Raw genomic sequence first — 19299 nt, forward strand, 5'->3', positions numbered from 1 at the left:
TAAAGGAAAAAAAAATTAAATATAGAACCTTGAAGAGTGACTGGTGTGATCATATGATAATACATGCTGATACAAGAAATGACAATTCTTTAAAACTTGTTGAAGAATTGCAACCAAATAACCTTAATTATCCTTTTATTTTGGAGCTCATAACTTTGCTAAGAGCCCAAATCAGAGGAGAATAAAGAAACGAAGAAGCTTAGTGTGTCTAACCTTTCACTGTCAACGCTGTGCTGCAGCTAGCGTCACCAACACCATTATGAGCCTCACAAATGTAGTCCCCGCTGTCTTCAGCACTAGCTTCATTGATGGTAAGCAACGCCACAGAATTAATGAATGACATGTTGTATTTCCAACTTTCATGAAGTTCGCTGTCATTTCGGAACCATGAAACTTTGATTTCTGGGGAGCCACTTATTTTACATTCCAGTTGAATGGATTCTCCCTGCTTTGCAACTTCTGAAGCTTCTAATTTCTTAACAAACTTTGGAGGTTCTAGTAAACCAAATGAAACAGTCAGCAAGGGATATTTATTATACATGTTAAAAGAGCTTGTTTTTGTAGCTGAAGATCCCATAAATTTATATTTAAACTGGTTTGTTATTAAGAATATACTTTCTGAGGATTTTACAGTAAAATAAGTTAGCTTTTAAGTTAAATAATCTCGTAACATTTTTAATAGAGAATTTAGGTGATACTTTTTTTTAGTTTGACTATGTAAGTTGAAACATAAAAGTTAATGTATTATAGATGTACTTGATCAACATTTAATAATGATAAATCAGAATGCCATATAACAAGAAAGCATTAAAAATGGACTAGATAGTTAAAACAACATTTATCAAATTTCAATTAAACACTACTTTTTGATAAAATTACACTTAGAGTTACACTAATGTAAAGAACAATATAAAGAGAAAACACAACTTTGATTAATGTTGCCTCCAACACTAATACACAAATTCTAACATGTCCAGTTAGTTTATCTCAAACATTTAAAAACCAAAGAAACTTTTATAAGGCAATTATGCAAATATGGTAAGGAACAAATATTGTCAAAAGCCATGGAATGATACCTTTTACACTGAGCTGAGCTGAGCACATGTCTTTGCCAACATCATTGGTTGCTTGGCAAGTATATTGACCAGAGTCTCCTTTGCCTACTTTAAGAATTCTCAAATGAGGAGTGTTTCCCACACATGTGATTGTATAGTTTCCTCCAGGACGGATCTCCTTGTTATCTTTTGACCAAGTGATTCGCATCGGTTGAGCACCAGTAACATGACACTCAAAATCAGCACTTTCTCCAGCAATAACATCTATAGATACAGGCTTGATGTCAAAGAAGGGAGATTTCTTGGGTTCTGGAGGATGAGAAGAAAGGCAATGTGTATTTTTTGTTTGTTTTTTTGCCAGTGGTCATTTCTACTTTGACAATGAAATACGTAGTCACAGTTTGCAAAGAAAAAGAGTGACATGTGAACAAACCTCTTGCTGTGAGTCTAGCACTAGAAGATGCTGTTCCAAGTGGGTTGGAAGCTGAGCAAGAGTACTGGCCAGAGTGACTCAAGTCAGTTTGCAAAATTTTTAAAGTTGCCACATTATCTACAAATGAAGTCTGTAGATTTTCGTCATCTCTTAAAAGTACTCCATCTCTATACCAGCACACTTGGATGGGTGCAGAGCCATTTAATCGACAAGTGAGTGTAACAGGTAACCCCACAGTTTGTTCAATGTCCTTTAATTGTCTTGCAAAAGAAGGTGGGAGTTGGCGCTCTGTAGGGAGACATGTAATACTTAAGGCGTTAGGAGACGCAATGAGAAGTTCACCATAAAGATACAAGAGTTAAGGAAAAAAGAAATTTTTTAATTTGTAAAATATCATCACCTTGAATTCTGAACACAGTCTTAGAAGAAGCAGTTCCTATACTATTTTCTGCTTTGCATGTGTACTCTCCGCTGTCATTGATGTTCACTTTATTAAAAACAAGTGTGGCCACATTGTTTGTAAAGTAGGTCCTGTATTCAGGAGTTGGCCGTAATTTAGTATCTCCTTTGTACCAAGACACTGTAATTTCTGGTGTCCCAGCAACTTGGCATTGTAAAGAAACTGAATCTCCAACTGATGCCTCCAGAGGTTCCAGTTCCGTAACAAAATAAGGCGGTTCTAAGGAAGAAAGGCTCACAGTCAGCAACTGGAATTAATGAATATCAAAGAAACTATGCTACATGTTAGAAGAATGCAAATGATTTAAGAGACAAGGAGACAACGCACCTAATGTAGATACCAGAGCTCTACAAACATCCCTTCCTGCCTCATTTTCAATCTCACAGGAATACTGTCCTGCATCTCTTTTTGTGCTATTCAGAATTTCCAGGATACAAGTTTTCTCTGTTGTGACTATGTTACATTTTTCAGAGGTAGTTATGTTAAAACCATCCTTTTTCCAAATGACAGAAATTGGAAGTGTTCCAGTGTAGGTGCTCTCCAGAATTATGGACTTCCCTGGTTCTACAGAATGATCACTTAATCTCTTCACAAATGCAGCTGGTTCTAGTAAGTGACAAAGCACAGCAGTTAAACACAATAAAAACACAAGGATGTCGGTATACAGAAAATAGAAAAAGCGAATCCACTTGAGCAAACCTTTTACAAAGAGACGGGTAGTGCAAGATGCTTGGCCAGCGTCGTTAGAAACCACACAGGTGTATTCCCCACTCTGAGATATGTCAATATTAAATAATTCCAGTTCTGCCACAGTGTCTTCAAAATAGATGTTGCACCGGTCTCCTTTCACTAGTTCTCTGGCACCTCTGAACCAGTTAACTTTGAATGGAGGGGTTCCTCTAATAACACTTGTGAAGGTTACATTTTTGCCTGGTAGTACTTCCAAAGGTTCAGGTTCTTTCACAAAAGAAGGGGGTTCTATATAGACATGGAGAACAATTAAAAGATCCTGTAAGCTTCAAATGGAGTTGCAATTTTGAATAAAACATTAGAGCACTTTTGAATGTTTGTCAACATAGATGTGCACCTGAAGAGGAATTTGTAAGAAATTCCTTACAAGTTTGATGGTCTACTGACCTTGTACTGTTAGCACTGCACGACATTCATCAGACCCAGCGACATTAGCAGCCACGCATGTGTAATTGCCCATATCTGATGAATCCAGAGAATTCAACTGCAATGTGCAGACATTATCGGAAAATGTGCTTTGGTACTTTGCTCCACTGACAATCTTAGTTTTCTCATGAAACCAGGCAACTGAGATAGGTGATGATCCAGCTACTTTGCATTCCAAGATGCAAGAGGCACCTAACACCCCACCAGTATTTTTCAGTCTTCGTGTGAAAGAGGGAGGAACTGCTCGGTCTGTGTGAGGAAAGATAAGAGACTCATCGTGATTTGAAAGAATAGAAGAGACTTGAAAGAAGGAAACTTGTAAAAGGAATTTGCATAAGCAACCAGAAGAAAACAGCAGAACTAACCTGAAACATCAACCACAGCTGTGCAGCTGCTTTTCCCAACATTATTTTGAACCTGGAAAGTGTATGTGCCTGCATCTTGCCTTTCAACTGAGAGAATCTTTAAGGAAGAGATTTTGTTGTAGAAGCTAAATTTGTGTTTTTGGCTGCTGGTCAACAGCTTTCCATCCTTGTACCATTCAACAGAGAGTTCCGGAGTGCCAGCCACCTTACACTCCAGAGTGCACGTTTCTCCTACAGTCACTGTCATCGGTCCTGCCTTCTCAACAATGACTGCGGGCTCTGAAATAAAACATGATATCCATCTGTCAAAGTCTGGGATCTTTACTCTGTCTTTACTATCACATTCACTAAGATTGTTTCTCCCAGTGAGATGGTTATGTCAGGGTGCTCCTCTCTCTCGACTTTAAAGTGTGATTCCATAATTACATGCAGTCATAGAATTATAGCTATTTTTATTTTAATATTTTTTCTTTTTAGTTTTTTCTTTATTTTTTGCCTTTCCCACCACTCTTGCTGTCGTCTTATATAGCAATTATTCTTAAGAAATATATGTTTGTGCATGACTCAACTTCAAAACAATTTAAACAATGTGCATTAGATAGTATATATTGATTTCCACTTGACTCTCTGTAGACCAAAGGCTACAGGTTATTGTGAATTACTTGATATTTTTGCTCTACTTTAAGGTGCTAAAGGCAATTCTTTGGAAGTTGTTATTCAAACAATTGTTTAATTGTCATTTAATTTTATGTGCAAGCTTTGCTATCAAATGCCAACTTTTGGAGTTCTTGTTAGTTTTAACAATTACTCTTGTAGCACATGCTGGGCTCTGTATTCTTTCATGCTTAATCAAAGAGAGTCATGATTATATCTGCTAATTGATTAAGACAGGTAGTTATTAAACAATAAAACGTCTAATTTTTGTTAGAATCACAGAAACAGAAAAGAGTGTTTGAAAGATCAACTATGTCTTTCCTCTAGATCTTTCAAATAGATGAGGATAAATATAGTTCTAGAAGAAACTCAGGAAAAGAGTCTGCCAGTAACTCTTAGTAGTTCATTCCAGCATTTGGCACCAGTTTCTATTGTGGGCTATTGTACCAACCTAAGACCATCAGTGTGGCCATGTTCTCCCTCATTCCACCATCATTCTTGATTTGGCAGATATACTTTCCAGCATTAGCTGGCTCTGCTTTTGCAAACTGTAGAGTTGCAACATTTTCCACAAATGTAATCCTGATGTTTTCACTTTCTCTAATCACTTCTTCCTTCTCTTTAAGCCACTGGACAAAAATAGGCTGGGCGCCTTCTATGGATGCTTGTAATTCAGCAGGCTCTCCGGCTACAACGGTGAGGCTGTTCAGTTTGGAGACAAATCTTGGTGGTTCTGAACAGGAAAAAATGGATGGAAATTTTTGAAAAGATTGTCCAGATCATGTGAGAGTGAAAAAAATAGGATTTTGCACATTTATGACATTTCTGCCATGTGAATGAACTATATTTACCTTTCAATTTTATAGTACAAACACAAGTATCACTTCCCACTTCATTCTGTGCTTTGCAGTGGTATTCACCGATGTCTGAAGTGTCCACATTGAGAATGTGAATACTTGTGTGGAAGTTTTTGGATGCAATCTTGTATTTCTTGCTGCTTCTGAGTTGCCGCTTGTCTTTGTACCATACCACCTCAAACGGTGGTGTTCCCGAAAGTTCACATTCAAGACTGACTTCAGCATTTTTAAGGGTTTCTACTACAGGAGGGAAGCTGCTAAAAACAGGTGGCTCTGTAAAAAATAAGAATTTCTCATGAACTGGGCTACTGAATTTCACAGAATGAAAGTTTTTTATTTATCTTTAAATTAGAAGAAAGGTTTAAGATATTCTAAAGGGTAAGTAGAGTCCAGCACTATCACTCTCATGGGATAACAGCCTCAGAAGCCAATCGCCTTCACAAGATAACCAGCTAGATGGGCAGAGAACCCAGATAGATCCTAGATGTTATTACTGAACAGTCCAACATTCTGTCTACTCCACCTTACTGATGTATCTTAGGCTACAAAGATTGACACAAAAATTGTAAACAAGCAAGTATAGCAACAAATATGATTTGCATGAAGTATGGAATTCAAATTTCAAGGATTTTTTTTGTATATGTTCTGTAACAGACAGTTGGAAGTCATCACAACATCTGTGATCTAAGTCTTCCATTTCAGCAAATGATTACTGCAATAATTGTCTTAAAACAAGACAAACTTGGCCTTTGTGACAAAAAAAAAGCACTGGAAAATTGCAGCAAAAAATACAGATACTATTTGTACCAAGGTATAGTCATATAATTTTTAAAGGATAGGAAGTGATCCTTGAGAGAGAAGGAAAAAATACGATTGTCCTGTTTTAAACATAAGTTTAAAACCTGTATTGCTTTCATTTTGCATAGATACAGTAAAAGTGCTTGTTATTAATGATACAGATTATAGTGAGAATGATATATCTGTAAGTTGATTGAAGGCAAAAGACTAATTTTAAAATGTCTACTTCATTTTTTTGTGCAGTTTTGAAACATCACGTTTGATATTTGGCAAATGTGTTGAGGTAATCAGAATTATGACACTGGAATAACAAAAATATTTCATAATGACTAGTTACATGTAAGCAAAATTCAAGAAGGAAAAACATCTAAAAAGGGAAATAATACTAGCTCAGAAAAATATTCTATGATCTCAAATGGAAACTAAAATGATAGTGAATGAATAAAGAGCTATAATACCCAGGGGAGAAGATGGTTTTCATTTAATGAGAAACACAAGAACAAGATGTCTACCTTTTACTATAACCTTGGTACTGCAGCTTGTGCTGCCAGCGGGATTCTGAGCCTCACAAATGAAATCTCCACTGTCCTCAGTACTGAGATTGTTCATCTGTATGACGGCCACTGAGTCAATGAAAGTCATTCTGTACTTATCACTGGCTGGAAGTTCATGTTCATTTCGGAACCACACAACTCTGATTTCTGGGGATCCAGCTATCTTGCATTCAAGTCGTGAAGAGTCACCTGCTTTCACAATTTTGGATGCTTCTAATTTCTTTACAAACTTTGGTGGTTCTAAAGAGTCAGGAAAGAGGAGAGTATGAGGGAACAGAAATAAATAACAATAGTTAAATTAGATAGTACATAGGGAAGAGAAAAACATGAGCAAATGCTGTTTACTATGTTAGAAAGAATACTACTTTCGTGATTGTTTAGAGACGTTGTAACTGAATACAGAGAACCAAAGACACAGTCAGACAGAAACATAAAGGAATCAAATTTGCACACCTGTCACAAGCAACATCGTAGTACAAGAGTCACTACCAACATCATTGGTAACATGGCAAGTATACTGTCCAGTCTTAGAAGCATCCACTGAGTAGAGATTTAAGAAGCTAGTCGACCCTTCCAAGCCAATGAAACATTTAGGACCTGAGACAAGTTCCACATCATCCTTAAACCATTTTATTTTAAATGGTGGTGTTCCTTTTAGTATTGCCTTAAATTCCACTGTAGAATCAGGTATGGCTTGTTGTCGCCCAGGTTTCACTAGGAAGCTTGGTGGTTCTATAGATTTTAAGAGAGATATATTTAATTAAATTGCTTGCAGTTGAATTATTGTGACAGTTTTATGGACATTTAAGAAAATACTCTTGAAAAGAGGCAATGGCTGAATATTTCTTGAACACAATGAATATGTGTCTAAAGAACCGGAATCATAGAGATTTTATCTCTAAAGGATACAAAGGTAAGAGTGATACATTTAAGAAGCATTCACAAGGAAGAAAATCAAGAAGAGGTAAAGAAATTCTAACCTTTCACAGTTAAGATGCCACTGCATGCATCATCTCCTGCTACATTTGACACTTTGCATGTGTAATTAGCAGTATCTTCTAATTCCAGATTATTAACTTCCAGAGACACAGATCTCTCATGGCACACAAGTCTGTATTTTGCACTTGTAGATATTTCTTTTCCATCCTTAAACCACTGAGCACTAATGGGAAGTGAACCAGACACCTTGCACTCCATATGAATAGAAGAGCCCAGAACTTTATCCATTTTGGTTAATTTTTTGGTGAATGATGGAGGAATATTTTGATCTGTCCAATGCAAACAGCAAAACACATCCATTAATCTCTTGCTATTTGTTTACAAAGGACATACTATAAATAAGGGAAGCTGACTGGGGTGAAGATACAAACCTAGCACTCTTAGGTAGGCATCACAGCTACTGCTTCCGAAGTCATTTTCCACCTTGAAAGTGTACTGACCGCTGTCCTGCTTCATTACTGACTGAATTCTAAAACTGGCCACGTTATTTTCAAAACTCATTGAAAAGTATCTACTGGGAACTATTTGTTTCCCATCTTTAAGCCATTTCACTTTGAGTTCTGGTGTTCCAGCCACAACACATTCCAAGGTCATGGGATCTTTCTCCGTAACATCAACTGATTTAGCTTTCTCTATGATTTGAGCTGGTTCTGTAGTAAAAATGAAAATGTGGATGAGTTACACTGGTAACTCCACTAGAAATAATGTCTGCTCATGAAACTGCCTCTATAGACTATCTTTGAAAGAGAATAGCTTACAAACCTTGTACTAAAAGGAAAGCATAACACCTCTCAACTCCTGACTCATTCTTGGCTTGACACGTATATCTCCCACTGTGTCCATTATCCACACTTCTGATTTGAAGTGTGGCCACACTGTCCACAAATGAAATATAGACATTATCATCTTCATCAAGAATCTGATCATCCTTTAGCCAGGTTATAGAAATAGGAGGAGAACCTGCCACGGTACTCTGAAAGGTGGCAGAACTTTTCAAAACAGTAGTGGTATTTTCTATCTTCTTAATGAACGATGGTGGTTCTGTGATTAAATAAGAGAGTGTGAAAAGAAGAAACATATTGTAACTCCTACCCATAATGATAAGATTTAAAAGCGTTACAGAATTTTTATTTGGTAGGCTGCTTCTTGTATAACTGACCTTTCAGGGCAACTCTAGTACTGCATGAGCAGCTGCCGCCTTCATTGGATACAATGCACTGGTATTCCCCAGTGTCTGAAGGGTCACACTTGGTTATATGGATGTTAAACACAGACACTCTGTCGGTCAATGTGTATTTTTTGCTGCTTCGAATTTCCCTGTTATTCTTCAGCCAAGTGACTTCAAACGGAGGTGTTCCAGTAACTTCACACTCGAGCTCCACGTCACTATCTTTTACTACCTCCACAGGCTTCAGCTCTCTGATAAAGGTGGGGGGTTCTAAAGATTCAAAAGGAAGACAGTAGCTTACTCAAGGGAAGACCCCAAACCTATCAGACAGCATAGCCAAAATGGAGAATAGATTCCATTCACGAACCTTTCACTTTGAGTTCAATGCTGCAGCTCGCCGTGCCTGCGTCATTTCGAGCTTCACAGACATAAGTCCCACTATTTTCTACCCTGGCACCAGAAATCTGGAAAGTGGCTAAACCATCAATGAAGGAAATGCCATGTTTCTGAATGGCTGTTATTTCATTCCCGTCTAGATACCAAGACACTCGGATTTCAGGAGTGCCTGTTATTTGGCATTCAAATGTTGTTGACTGTCCATTCCTCAGCACTAAGACTGGACTGGGCTTCTTAATGAATTGAGGAGGTTCTAAAGACGGAGAAAGAATTGTGATGTTGAATATTTTTAAAAACAGGTCACTGGACAAAACTGCTTTCTTAAGCGTTTTCCCCTCCCCCATCCCCAGGCAAGAAAATCTAGACAAGCAAGAAAGTGAGGAGATGTGGAGACCAGACCTTTTACAAAGAGAGTGGCTTTACTGGTTGCTGTGCCAACATCATTGCTTAGTTGGCAAATGTAGGTTCCGGAATCGGTAGCTTTGGCTGCAAAGAGCTCTAGAATGGTAGAGGTGTCGTCCTTCCAAACTGAGCGGGCTGCTCCTGAGTGTAACTCTTTGTTATCTTTAAACCACTTTATTGTCATGGGTGCAGTGCCACCCACAAGAGCCTTTAACTGTACCCTTGTGTTGGGATTGACATCTTGTGACTGTGGCTTTTCCACAAAGTAAGGGGGTTCTGGGGTGAAAGAAAAAAGAAGCAAAAGAAAAGAGGAAGTTTTATTTTATAACTTAGCAATAAAGGTAAAAATTGAGAAAAGAAAAATAGTTTGTAAGTTCTTGATAAGTGGAAATAAAGTTTGCCAACCTTTGACTGTCAGATGCCCACTGCACTGGTTGTGCCCTGCCTTATTTGTGGCAGAACAAGTGTATGTCCCACTGTCTGTACCTTCCAGCTGGCTGATTTCCAAGAAGGCAGTATTGTCATGAAAAGAGAATTTGTGCTTTTCACTAGCTGATATTTCTTGGTCATCTTTGAACCACTGGATGCTTATGGGATGTGACCCAGCCACTATACATTCTAAGTCAATGAAAGAACCTTTAATGCTGTCCATTTTCTTCAGCTTTTTGGTGAATGAAGGAGGTATGATAAGATCTATTCAATGAAAAAGCAAACAACAACAAAAAAAGGTCAATCTACTAATTTTTTTTTTAATTTTAAGAGAAGAGGGAGCATGGAAATGCCAAATCCTCTCTATAGAAGAACAATACCAACCTAATACATTAATTCTAGCCTTGCAGCTGCTCCTCCCAACATCATTTTGGACCTCGAAAGTATATTCTCCACTATCTTTCTTTTCTGTAGAAATAATCTTCAGTATTGAGACTGTATCAGTGACACTGATTTTATATTTTGAGCCCAGGGTCAGTTCTTGGCCATCTTTAAACCATTTGGCTGTAATCTCCTTAGTTCCTGAAAATTTAACCTGCAAAGTGGCTGGGTCTCCTTGGGTGACATCTATAGACACAGCTTCCTCGGTGATTGTTGCAGGTTCTGTAGAAAACAAAGGGATAGATGTGGGTTGTGCATTACCCTGCTGAAAGGCTTAGATCTGCATTTCTTCCTCAAATCCAAGGCAAACTTTCTGAACCAACCTTTTACTGAGAGTAATGCAGAACATCTTTGTATTCCTGCATCATTTTTGGCCTGACAGACGTATTTCCCATCATGCTTGACTTCAATGCCACTGAGGTACAAACTGGCCACATTGTTCTCAAAGGTCATTCTTATATTATCATCTTCAGTGATTTCATCGTTGTCTTTTAGCCAAGTCACCGTAATTGGCAAGGAGCCCTTCAGAGTGGCCTGGAAGGCAGCTGTGCCTCCTCGGAGGGAGCTGGTACTCTCGATCTTCTTTATGAAGGATGGGGGTTCTAACAGAAGAATGAATTCTCAATCAATATTATCCCTATAGTAAAAGTGGCTTAAAAAAAAGAACTGACTCTTCAGAAAAGCCAGTCCATCACTGGAACCAACACTAACCTCTTAAAGTCACCCGGGCACTGCAGATACTGCTGCCCACCTCATTGGTCACCCGACACTGGTATTCGCCAGCATCTGCAGCTACAAACTTGAGGATCTGCAGGCTAACCAGATGATCCTGAATGAAGGTCTTATACTTTCTACCACTTCGCAGGGTTGTGTTGTCTTTGAACCAAGTGATCTCAAAGGGAGGAGTGCCTGTCACCTCAGCCAGCAACATGACATCATACTCCTTTAAGACTTCAATTGGCTTAAATTCCTTGGTAAAATAAGGTGACTCTACAGTAAAAAAGGAATGATTTGCATTAAGGGAGGAGGGGTCTGTGCCATGGGCCATAACTTTGGCAACACAAGAGGCAAAGTGAACACAAACCTTTGACTATTACAATGCTACTGCAGTGGTCACTGCCAGCCTCATTTTGGGCCTCACACATATATTCACCACTGTCTTCGATGCCAACATCTGTCAGTCTTAGAACTGCAGTAGACTCCACAAAAGACATTCTGTGTTTGCTGCTCTCCTTAATTTCTCTATCATTTGCAAACCATGTTATTTTAATTGGAGGGGTACCAGTTACTTTGCAGGCTAGCTGGGTGGCATCTCCCTTCTTTAACAGCTGTGATGGCTCTAACTTTTCAACAAATGTGGCAGGTTCTGTGGAAGGAAGGAAGTTATTAAGAAATGTGAGAAAGAGGAAAGAATTTATAACAAGGGTAGCACAAAGATTTCAAGAAAACAATGCAAACCTTTTACAAACAAGTTTGCACTGCATTCCACCCCTCCAGCGACATTGCTGACTTTACATGTGTATGTGCCCGAATCAGAGGTTTTTACTGCATAGAGTTCCAGGGAACTCTCTAAAGCTTCTTTGGTAATATAGCAGCTTCCACCAGAAACCAGCTCTTTGTTGCCCTTAAACCATCTGATTGTGAGAGGAGTAGATCCTTGGAAAGTGCTCTTTAGGCAGACTGCTGAGCCAGGCAGAACATCCTTTGAGCCGGGTTTAGTTACAAAACTGGGTGGTTCTGAAGAAGGGGTATAAGAAAGAATTTCAAAGAGTTAAGAGGTCTGATCTAAGGGAAGATGACTTAATTTGAACATCATCTTTAATAAGGATAAAATGCAAAGTCTCCAGCCAACCTTGCACAATCAGGGCTCCACTGCTGTCTTTGCTTCCCACGGAATTTGTGGCTCGACAAGTGAAATTCCCTGCATCATTCATGTCTACTCTGATGATCTCCAAAGAGGCTGTGCCTTCCACAAATGCTATCCTGTATCTGTCAGAAGCAGCTATTTCTTTGCCATCCTTAAACCAGGACACCCTCATGGGGAGGGAGCCTGCAATTTTGCAGTCCAGTCTGCAGGTACCATTAACAACACTATCCACGTTGCGCAAGGGTTTGGTAAAAAATGGAGCAATGTCTCGATCTGTGTGTGGCACAAGAAGGGAGAAAAGGTCAATGTAGAAAAGTGCTCAGTGATTGACTTTAGGCCATTTGTTGGGTTTCAAATGCATATGTAGCATCATTTTCTAAAAATACTAACCTAATACAGTGAATGTAGTCTCACAGGAGCTGCTGCCCACTTCATTGGAAATCTCAAATGTGTATTGGCCACTGTCGTGCAGCTCAGCTGAATAAAATTTGAGCTGGGCAACATTGTTTTTAAAACTTATTCGGTATTTTTTACTGGCGACCAAGGGTCTCCCATCTTTGTACCATTTGGACTTCAGTTCTGGCGTGCCTGCCACTGTGTACTCCAGTGTGGCAGGATCTCCTGCTGTCACCTGGATCAGTTCTGCTCGCTCAATGATTTTGGCAGGTTCTACAATGGTATGAAATAGTTAGGACCCTAAATGCTTATTAGGGTTTCACTTTAATTCTAAATAGCAATTTGAGGTTTAAATGTTCCTAGACAAACCTTTAACTATTAATTCCCCAACAGATGTTTGGCTTCCAGCTTCATTTTCAGCCAGGCACGTGTATTTGCCTCCAAAACTAATCTGAACATCAGGGATTATCAAGACTGCAACACCATTGGAAAAGCTCATTTTGATTTTTCCGTCTTCTCTGATGACCTCTTGTCCTTTCATCCATGTGACAGAAATGGGCTCTGACCCTCTCACAGCAGCTTGCAGGGTAACGGTTTGTCCTGCTAGTGCAATAAAATCATCTACTTTCTTTACAAAGGTTGGAGGTTCTAGTTAAGGAAAGAGAGCATATAAAACATATCAATTCCCAAACACTTTCAACACCATCTATATTTAAAAGTTTTATCAAGATTATATTTATCTTGTCCCAATACTACTATTTCATAGTGTTAATTAGAAGAAGAAATAAAAGTTAAGAATAATTATAATTCCATCCAAGAGACAGAGGCATAGATGATACATGTTTGTCAGCTGTCAAAATGGCTTATTATGTAATTCCCTTTTGTTATCAGATAATAGATATTTACACTAGGCTCGGGAAAAAGACCAGGTAAAAGTTACTGACTTTGTTCCCAGGGTCCCAGGTCAAACCAAGACAAAACAAATTTAAAGGATAGGACAAGAGAAGAAAGTATCAGTTTTTCTTCCATGGGGTAAGAAAGTTATTTTGACAATTTATTAAAGAGACATTAGTTTTTCAAGCACTAACCTTTGAGTAAGTGTGTTGCCATGCAGCCACACTTGCCGACTTCATTAGCAACAACACATTCATATTCACCAACATCTGCACTATTAAACGAAAAGATCTCCAGACACACAAGAGACTTCTGAGAAAACAATCTGTATTTTTTACTACTTCGAATTTGTTTCTTGTCTTTGAACCAGCTAATTTCAAATGGTCCAGTGCCTGAGATTTCACATTGAAGTAGAGCATTTGTTCCTCTCACTATGTCTGCAGGCTCAAGAGTTTTGATGAAAGAAGGAGGTTCTACAAAAGCATGAAAGCATTGTGTAAGTAAGTAATAAGTAATTAAAAGGGAAATCTTTTCTCAGAAAAATACTGGATGGAAACTCAGTAAACAAACCTTTGATAACTATTTCAGTACTGCAGCTATCACTGCCGACGTCATTCACTGCTTCACATGAGTAACTCCCACTGTCTTCAACTTTTACATCCGTAATATCAAGTATAGCCTCAGAATTGACAAAATACATTCGGACTGTATTACTTTCACTGAGTTCTTTGTTATTTTTAAACCAAGTAACCTGGATCACAGGTGAGCCTTTCAGCTTGCAATGGAGGCGTGCTGATTCACCTGGGAGCATTAAATAAGAGGGATCCACCTTCTTCACGAAGGATGGTGGCTCTACATGAAGTTTACAAAAAAGAAAAAGAAGATATCTGAAACATAAACTCCACAAAAGAAAAGTAGACATATACGACAAAGAGACCCAAAACACATAAAATACCTCCACAAAATTTCTGTAAAAGCTGTGGTGCATTTAATAGGTTCCTATCATTCCTAGACACTTTCCCAGTCTCTTGATTTAAAATAAAACAACAGTAAACAGACTACCCACACAAAGAAGAATTTTATAAAAGAAGATAGTTAAGAATTGCCCAGACACTTGGAGTTTTTTCTTAGAAGAAATTTTAAGCAAGCTTTGTTAATAGCAGACAATTTAAAAGAACGAAAGTAAGTGAACTTTGAAGAGGATTAAAAAAATAAAATCAAACAATGCCAGGACTTTCCCAAACCATAATGTTTGCTGAATGACATTATTTTAATAACAAAGTGTACTGACTGAATTGTTTGCCAACAGTTTTTCTACTGAAGATTCCTTGCAGAGAAGGGACTAGAAAATACATTCACACATTTCTTACCTCTGACAGTGACTGTGGCTGAACAGGAGCTGCTTCCAGCCTCATTTGAAGCTATACAGACATAGGTTCCTGAATCTTTCAGTTTGGCCAAAGGAATCTCAAGTGTTGCTATTTTATCTTCAAAACAGATCTTATAATCTTTCCCTGGGGGGAGTTTTTGCCCATCTTTGCTCCACGTAACTGTGACTTTTCTGTCTTCATCTACTTGGCACTCAAGGTGGACCTTCTTATTGATAGCGGACTGCACAGGCTCTAATTCTTTAATGAAATGTGGCTTATCAATGATGATCAACTCTGCTTGGCAGATGTCTGCTCCAAACTTGTTAGAAGCCTTACAAGAATAAACTCCTCTATCTTGAATGGTAAGGTTTGAGAGTTCTAAAATGTGTTTGTTTTCTGCGTCGGAAATCTTCCGGTTAGGTGAAGGTGAGAGTGCAGCACCATCTTTCTGCCAAATGGTTTCTATCACAGGAGTCCCTGTCACTGTGCAGATGAACTTGGCTGCTTTACCCACAAAAGTCATAAGGGACTTAGGTCTGGAGAGAAAGGTTGGTGGATATGCCTCTGCAAAAGAAATTTTTCCAGCATTACATTTAGTCCCCACCAAAGCACTTGCTGTAATTATATATTCCAAGACAGAGAAAAGATGAGTTAAGTCTTTAGATAGACATGAGCCATAATTTAAAATAGAGTAATGTGTTAATAAGAACAAAAGATTGTCAAAGGAAAGGGATGAGACTGTTCTTTATAAAGGAGCAAGACATCACTTTTCTTGTCTCTATCAAAGAAAAGACAAGCATTTCTTTATTAAGTAACATTGCTAAAGATTTGCCCATTTTAGTGGCTGATTGTTTAATTATTTGATAAGCTATTGAGCTGATACTTTAATTCTGAAAATTAGAAGATTATGTAAGGAAGATAAAGAAAATGTATTCGACTCTTCTGAAGAGTAGGGATATTAAGTGATAAGAAGATTGAAGTAGTTTTGTAATGTCTTTCTAACCCTCATGTCAACTGCCTGGAAATTCTTACATGGCTTAACTATGAATGCATCCTCTAGGCCAACTCAAACTTGTAAAAATATTTAATAGCAGCAACTTCCCCTTTCCATTCTGCAACTTGAAGCCAGACTTTCAGAACCTCTCTTTTTAATTTTTTTAAGTCATTCTCCTTATCCTTTCCTCTTATAATCTGAAGCTTCAATATTAGTCGCTTTCCTAAATTGACCTAATTTGAGTAAAGAAACTTCCAAACGTGTCAGTATGAATAATATCATGTACTTGGTTTTATGGAGACATTTTGACCAGAGTGAAAAGCACTGGTTGGGTCATCATGGGCCTGGGTTTTTCTTAGGATCATGTAAAAGGATTGTAGAGAAGAGGAAGCTATAGGGAACCTCATCGTTTTCACGTCAAAGAGATGTGCTGCATTTGCCCTTCCCTTTGATATTCTCATTGACAAAGAAGACCAAGGGACAGCCTTCCCCAACAGTCCGAGTATGGCTTGCCTGCACCTCTACCCCTGTCCTCAAACCATAGTTCATACTCACACTTTCTCTTGGGAAGAGGGAAAGAAAGAAAAGAAAGAAAGAAAGAGAGGAAAGAAGGAAGGAAGGAAGGAAGGAAGGAAGGAAGGAAGGAAGGAAGGAAAGAAGGTAGGAAGAAAGGAAGAAAAGCTTGCTACTAATGTTTTGGTTAATGAAGGCATTCAAGTATTTGATGAGTGTTAACTATTTGAAAGTCACCCTACGTATCAATTAGAAAACTGGGAATAGGATATTTGTGTAGTTGTCTTATTTTCTTTCTTTTTTTTTTAGATGGAGTCTCGCTATGTTGCCCAGGCTGGAGAGCAGCAGTGCGATCCTGGCTCACTGCAACCTCTGCCTCCTGGCTTCAAGCAATTCTCCTGTCTCAGCCTCCCAAGTAGCTGGGACTACAGGTGCGTGACACCATGCCTGGCTAATTTTTTATATTTTTAGTAGAGATGGGGTTTCACTGTGTTAGCCAGGATGGTCTCGACCTCCTGACCTTATGATCCGCCTGCCTTGGCCTCCCAAAGTGCTGGGATTACAAGTGTGAGCCACCGTGCCCAGCCGTCTTATTTTTAAATTAGTAAAAATGCCTAGAGAGAATCCTAGTTTTCAGTCCTATACTAGCTCCCTGTCTTACATTAGGATTTAATTTCAGACTTAGACACTGACATTTTTAAGTTTGTAATTCTGTTCTTAATTGGTTATTTGATTTAAAATTTTTAAATACCTTGAGACTTTTTTTTTTTTTTTAGTAGCACCAAACTGTCCTGATATGTTTTATATGAAGGCCCAAGCTGAGCTCATTTGATTACTTAACTTTGTTCTCAAATAATAAATTATTTTTTCTTTGGTCAGTAGTAGAAATGTGACTGTAAATAATGATTTCTTATCCCATATAGGCTCTGCAGTACCCACCTACCATGTTACCATCTTGGTTGTTGGTCTCTCCAGTTGGTAATACAAGCATTTCCCACACATGTACAGAAAGCAAAAAGGACAACAATATGAAATGAAGTGACAACATCTGTGCCAATGTATGGCATTTACCTGTCACAGTTAGTGTGGCTGTACAGCTGACACTGCCATACTCATTGGAAGCTTTGCATGTATACTCGCCGCAGTCAACCACCTGGGTTCTCAGGATTTCAAGGCTGGAGATATACTTTGAAGATCGAATAGAACACTTCTCACTCTCATAAATTTCTCGACCAGCTTTAAACCACTGGAACCGGACATTGGGAGCACTTTCGATCTCACAGGTGAATTTGGCTAGGTGGCCCAGTGCTACTTCCAGGGGTTCGATTCTCCTCTTGATCACTGGGGCAGCTGCAAAGGGAAGTAGAGTCCATTAACATGCCTCTTTATCAGGCATATGACATTTTTCTTTTTCTTCTAACTTTTGTTGCTGTTAATGGAGTAAAACAGTTGAAATTGGTGAGATGGATTACAGCAGTTTAAGGCAAGTGACTGGAAAATGAGAAAGATCATTGAAGGCAAAAGAAGACAATAAGCTTTTTTTTTTTTAAAAAAAAATATTCAATCATTGCTTTGCAGTGAACTGTGAAAAAATGTGATGCTATTGCATTACATGCATAACAACATGATATATTCTTTAAATATACCATGCTGAATGGGAACACTGAAAATAATGTGAAGAAACATGATATACTAAATAAAGTGATGAAGTGAAACAACAGCAAAAAATAAACAGAAACAAGAAACAGACAACTAATCATGGTTATTTTGAATCTAAGGGTGAGACCGGTGATTTCAGAGTAGCTAGGTGCTCACTGATACTTTTTATTACATATTATGAAAGTTATCTTCATATGAAAATAAACTAAAAGCTTATCTATTGGTATTATGAAACATGAAAACATGTTTGATTTTTAAAATAAGTAGTACCATGGATATGATAGCATAGCACCCAACAGGGCAGTAAGGGAAAAGGTGAGTTCATAACCATGATTATGTCTATGATCTCATTCTTACTCTAAATAAATTACATTCTGGAAGTGGCAGATAAGTGAGAATTTAAGTGATGCAAGCTAAATCATTACAATCCAGTGAATGTTAGCACTTGATCTATTTTATCCTTAAAATCCAACCTCTTTTTACTACAGTGAGTTTGGCTGAAGTTGCTGTTTTTCCGCTGTCATTCAAGGCCTCACAGACATACTCTCCTTGATGGTCTTCGGTATTTACTTTGTCAATGACTAGCGTATATGTATTTTGATCTTGCAAACACTTGAACTTTTCATCTGAAGGCACCAGTTTATTCTCAAAATACCAATTCACCTCTTTAGCATTTGTTATGGATGTTGTGAGGTGTACAATGTCACCTTCCTCAGAAACAGTGTCCACTAAAGGTGTATGTATCACGGGGCCATCCTCTTTGATTAAGCCGCCCTCAGCTTCCTGTATCTTTACTGTAGCAACCTCCTCAGTACCACTTTCAGAGGAGGACTCCTCTTTTTCCTCTGATGGTTTCAGACTCTCATCTTGTTTTTTGTCAGAGACAACAGCTGAAGCAACCCCTTTAGTGACAGGTGTGGCATCCAAATATTTAACCCGACTTTGCACGTTAAAATAACTGACCTCTTCAGTTGAGATCAGATATTTAGATTCAACTTCTGGTTCAGTAATGGGTTCAACCTTCTGTGAACCTGAAAAAGAATCCATTTCTTCTTGCAAACTTGTTTTGGCTCCTTGCTCAATTCTAGGACCCTCAGCTGTTAGGATGTTTATTTCCTCATATATAATAGCACACAAAGCATCCCTAAGTTCCATTTTCAGGTTAGCCATTTGAGGATCAACATCAATAATGATGGTTACTTCTTCTGTTACAGACTTCGCCGAAGTAACAAGGTACATGCACATGATGTGTCTGGGCTCTTGGGTGATGTTTACGGCCTTGACCTCCACCTTTTCAATGTTTCTTAGCCACTCAGAGAAAAGACCTGGCTGCTCACTGGCCACAGCTGCTTGCAAAGCCCTGCGGATTTGAATTTTCAGGTTTAATCGCTGCTCTTCTGGAATACCAGAAAGCAAGCT

At 38.4% G+C, this 19299-nt stretch overlaps 1 protein-coding gene across 1 annotated transcript in view; it reads right to left on the minus strand.

Moving 5' to 3' along the window:
* The window catches only part of TTN (titin), a 278608-nt gene that overhangs the window by 190998 nt on the left and 68311 nt on the right, over window positions 1-19299 (minus strand). The window contains exons 46-76 of the mRNA XM_030802350.1: window positions 17293-17571; window positions 14715-15278; window positions 13915-14196; window positions 13539-13817; window positions 12820-13098; window positions 12445-12723; window positions 12040-12327; window positions 11646-11924; window positions 11272-11553; window positions 10899-11177; window positions 10511-10789; window positions 10131-10409; window positions 9723-10010; window positions 9315-9593; window positions 8887-9168; window positions 8511-8789; window positions 8114-8392; window positions 7723-8001; window positions 7333-7620; window positions 6806-7084; window positions 6311-6592; window positions 4995-5273; window positions 4595-4876; window positions 3490-3768; window positions 3086-3373; window positions 2648-2926; window positions 2276-2554; window positions 1889-2167; window positions 1489-1776; window positions 1077-1364; window positions 214-495 (exon numbers count right to left, since the gene is read on the minus strand). Coding sequence (XP_030658210.1) covers window positions 214-495; window positions 1077-1364; window positions 1489-1776; window positions 1889-2167; window positions 2276-2554; window positions 2648-2926; window positions 3086-3373; window positions 3490-3768; window positions 4595-4876; window positions 4995-5273; window positions 6311-6592; window positions 6806-7084; window positions 7333-7620; window positions 7723-8001; window positions 8114-8392; window positions 8511-8789; window positions 8887-9168; window positions 9315-9593; window positions 9723-10010; window positions 10131-10409; window positions 10511-10789; window positions 10899-11177; window positions 11272-11553; window positions 11646-11924; window positions 12040-12327; window positions 12445-12723; window positions 12820-13098; window positions 13539-13817; window positions 13915-14196; window positions 14715-15278; window positions 17293-17571 — 9006 coding nt within the window. The remainder of the gene's footprint in view (window positions 1-213; window positions 496-1076; window positions 1365-1488; window positions 1777-1888; window positions 2168-2275; window positions 2555-2647; window positions 2927-3085; window positions 3374-3489; window positions 3769-4594; window positions 4877-4994; window positions 5274-6310; window positions 6593-6805; window positions 7085-7332; window positions 7621-7722; window positions 8002-8113; window positions 8393-8510; window positions 8790-8886; window positions 9169-9314; window positions 9594-9722; window positions 10011-10130; window positions 10410-10510; window positions 10790-10898; window positions 11178-11271; window positions 11554-11645; window positions 11925-12039; window positions 12328-12444; window positions 12724-12819; window positions 13099-13538; window positions 13818-13914; window positions 14197-14714; window positions 15279-17292; window positions 17572-19299) is intronic.

The sequence above is a fragment of the Nomascus leucogenys genome, chromosome 22a (genome assembly GCF_006542625.1).
Source record: "Nomascus leucogenys isolate Asia chromosome 22a, Asia_NLE_v1, whole genome shotgun sequence".
Lineage (NCBI taxonomy): Eukaryota > Metazoa > Chordata > Mammalia > Primates > Hylobatidae > Nomascus > Nomascus leucogenys.